This window comes from Lipotes vexillifer, unplaced genomic scaffold (assembly GCF_000442215.2).
Source record: "Lipotes vexillifer unplaced genomic scaffold, Lipotes_vexillifer_v1.1 scaffold1237, whole genome shotgun sequence".
Classification (NCBI taxonomy): domain Eukaryota; kingdom Metazoa; phylum Chordata; class Mammalia; order Artiodactyla; family Lipotidae; genus Lipotes; species Lipotes vexillifer.
This window is the reverse complement of record NW_006771447.1, coordinates 644,625-648,221: the sequence shown is the minus strand read 5'-3', so window position 1 is coordinate 648,221 and position 3,597 is coordinate 644,625. Positions and strand designations below refer to the sequence as shown.

The following is a 3,597-nucleotide window of genomic DNA, read 5'->3' as shown; positions in this document are numbered from 1 at the left end:
GGAATGCAGATTTTGCAGAATCTTGGGAAACCACATGGCCACAGAGGCCTATACCTCTGCCCAGTCATGCTCCTTTCATGGAAGCTGTCATCAGGGTGGCCAAGGACTGACCCCTGACCACAGTTCTCAGAATCTAGACAGTTGGGTCTCTAGGTGGTCAGCTAAAGAGCCAGGCTTCAAATCCAGCTGTCCTGGCATCGTGCAAGGCCACTGGCTGCCTCCCAGGGTTACCAGCCCTGAGGCAGCAGGCCTCCCCCATTTCTGCTGAATGTCACTGCTAAAGGACCTTTGCAACTTCTCAGGGCAGGGCAGGGAGGTGCCCCAGGCCTGAAGGGGCATTTTACCGTCTCTGGAGTCCCTCCACTCCCAGCCAGGGTTTGTTACAAAATAATGACCACCAGAGGGCACCAATGAGCCATGGCCACAGAATGTGGGAGGAGGGCTGTGCTCTGGTCCAACACGTCATCCGCCAGTCCACACCACTCCCCCAAAGCCAGACTGGGCAGGAGGCGGTGTGCAGAGCCCCGCTCCAAGCCAATTCAGAGGATGAAGGAGATGGACCTAAAGGCAAACACTTTCCTCCTTTGCAGCCTGGAGACAGCTCCCCTAAGGAAAACTGCCCAGTATCAGGCCTCTGCCAGGCCCACGTGTGGTCCTTGCATGCCAGTTAACAGAGAAGCCCCCTTGGGCCAGTGCCATCTCATGCCTAGCCAAGGCTCCTTTGAGTAGGGTGCAGCTGGATTCCAGCCCTCTCACCCATGTGGCCAGGCCCTTTGGGCAGTGCACAACCCTTACAACTGTCCCAGCCAGGTGTCTCCTGTACTGCACACTTTCTGCACTGCACTGTGGACTTCCCAGTGTGCCCCTGAGTCTCCTACTCTTCTTCCCACTGCCTTTGCAGCATCCTTAGAGCATTTACCTTCCCCCGCCCCAGGCCAAACAGGCATGTCCAGGCTGCATTTCACAAAAAGTGCTGGAGACCCTCTGGAGAGGCTCAGGCAAGGCCCCTAACTGTGGAACCCACAGTGAGGACTTCAGCCCCTGGGGGTGTTCAACCAGAGGCCACTGCAGGGAACATGGCCACAATAGGACCCAATCCCAGACTCTGATGGCTTTATATATTGCTGGGGCTTTTCTGGGTTGCTGCCTACTCCCTGCCAATCCTGGACTTCCTCCCCCCAGGTGTCAGCCAGGGTCCCTGGCCTACAGAGCAAGGGAGAAGGCCCACTGGCTGGGCTGCTTCCAGAGGTTCCTGGCCTACATGCTGCTCTCTGTGGCCTGCTTCCTCCACCCTGTCCTGGTCTGGCACGTGACCATCCCAGGTAGGAGCTCCAGGAGGTAGTAGAGGCAGGCAGCCCCCACTGCAGGTAGGCTCTGAGCAGAAGGGGCTGCATCCTACTCTCATGGACCTGCAGTGATGCTGGCTCCAGGGCCCCACTAGCCCCTCTGCCCTTTCTAGCATGGATCATAGGGATGAGGAACTGATCAAGTGGCAGGAAAGTCCCAAGAAGTGCATCTTTCCTATAGGTGTCCAGAGGCTATACCCACAAGAGCGAACTGACCTTTTCTCCAATGCGTGTGTGTGGTCTGAGCTTTCAGAGGGAGCAAGATAGTCACTTCTCCATCCAAACCCATCTGTGCCTCCTTAGCACCTACCCATTCAAGTCCAAACTCCTCGGCCTGGGTGGAAAGGCACACCAAATGGGATCCCCAGAGACCCTTGCAACGCCAACTTCTCCCACCCCATTCACCCTGCTAGCCAGCGCAGGTTCTGATCTCAGAAGCCAGCACTTGGTGCTTCCACCTCCTGTGCTTTGACAATGATTTTTTCTGCTAGGACCCTTCTCCCTCCTCCTTAGCTATGAAAACTGCACCCCTCCTCACAACCCATCTAACAGTGCCAGGAAGCAGACGGCCCTTGGAGATGAGGTGGAAAGGTGGAGCCTCCTCTTCCTTCCTGCTGTTTCTCTTAAAGTACCTGTCGTGGCCTCTCAGGGACACCCTGTGCAGCCTTCACTCCTGAGCAGGACTCAGATCTGCCAAGGCCACAGCGAGCCACGGCCCCCCACTCCTTAGAGAGTGTGAGATGCATGGGAGGCCCTGGCCCTCGCAGGTGGGACAGCCACCTTCACCCTTTCCTCTGGACAGGTTGGGGATCCCAGCAGGAGATAGAGGGGCCTCTGGCCTGGAGGCTGCATGAGGGACCAGGAGGGGAGCCAACACTGTGCCAGCTGCACCCACAGGGATTTGCAATTTCCTCCATGTTTATAGGGCAGCGGGCAGTAAAGCAGGATCTCCCCACTCCTGGGAATGGAAGGAAGCCCAGTTCAGCAATTGGGCCCAGTATCCAACATAGAGTCCAGGTCTGTCGAAGGCATTGCAGGTCCAGCCCCAACAAGCCGCCCCTGAGAGGGATGCTGCGCGTGATGATGGGAGGACAGGCGGGCAGCACCAGGATCGGCTGTCAGCAAGAAGGGGGCCTGGGGCACAGGGTCTCCTGGCTAACTGTCAGGGTGAGGACCCCAGCACAGTACTGGCCCCACTGACATCCCCTGGCCAGGCATCAGGCCTGCCACAGGGGTCTGATGTGGGTCGGTGAGGACAAGTTAGGTGTGAGGGCTGCAGCACTTGGGACCTGAGTGTGGCCACACAGGTGTGCCGCAGTGGCCCTTTGGGATGGTGGGCGTGGACAGCCTCTGGCTTTTCTCCAGGACACGTCCAGCATCCTGACCTCCCAGATCTCTTCCAGGCTCTATGCTCATCATCACTGGCCTGGCCTACTTGCTGCTGAGCAAGCGGAAAAAGAGAAAAGTTGCCGCAGAGGTGCTGGCCCCCCCAGAGCAGTACACGGACCCCTCTGGCAGCACCGTGAGCACCACCGGCTCTGGGGACACCGAGCAAACGTACACCTTCCATGGGGCCCTCAAGGAGGGGCCTGGCTCCCTCTTCATCCACATGAAGAGCATCCTGAAAGGGACCAGGAAGCCCAACGCCCTCCAGCACCCAGACGCCCTGACGGAGCTGACTCTGGAGCCAGCTGACCCACTGGCCAAGAAGAAGCAGGTGCACTTTGAGGACAGTATGGTCAGAATGATCCCGGACCTGGCAGAAGACCTGAACGATGGGGACAGCGAGCCAGAGGAGGTCACCTCTGACACCGCCCCCATCATCCCTCCCCCCGAGGCCCCACTCTTCCTATCTTCCCTCGCGGGCACCAGCCTCTTCTGAGCTGCTTGTTCCAGGCTGGGGGATGCTCAGCAAGGGGTCTGTATAGATAGACAGCCCTGCCTGGAATTTCCTGATGTCCAGGGGCCCTGTGGGGAGCTTGGGGTCTTCACAGGTCAGTTCTTCAGTGGGTGACCAGACATCCCCACGGTAGCTGGGCCTCTGGGACCATCGAGCGACGCGACAGGTCCTGCGGAGACCTTGAGGGTGGCTCCAACGAAGCTCGCACTGCCTCGAACCCTCACAAGTTCCTCTCTCCCAGACATGGAGCGGAGAAATCCTTGTGCTTTCCCCGAAGGAGACCATCATTCCCACTTCACACAAGGCTGCGTCTGTCCAGAAGCCCTGGGGCTTCTCTTGCTGCTGACACAG

General features: G+C 58.5%; 1 protein-coding gene across 1 annotated transcript in view; it reads left to right on the top strand.

Moving 5' to 3' along the window:
• TMEM72 (transmembrane protein 72) overlaps positions 1 to 3,228 on the top strand; it is a 22,071-nt gene extending 18,843 nt beyond the window's left edge. Inside the window, exons 4-5 of the mRNA XM_007446793.1 lie at positions 1,183 to 1,322; positions 2,750 to 3,228. Of these exons, the coding sequence (XP_007446855.1) occupies positions 1,183 to 1,322; positions 2,750 to 3,228 (619 nt within the window). The remainder of the gene's footprint in view (positions 1 to 1,182; positions 1,323 to 2,749) is intronic.
• The last annotated feature ends 369 nt before the right edge of the window (positions 3,229 to 3,597 follow it).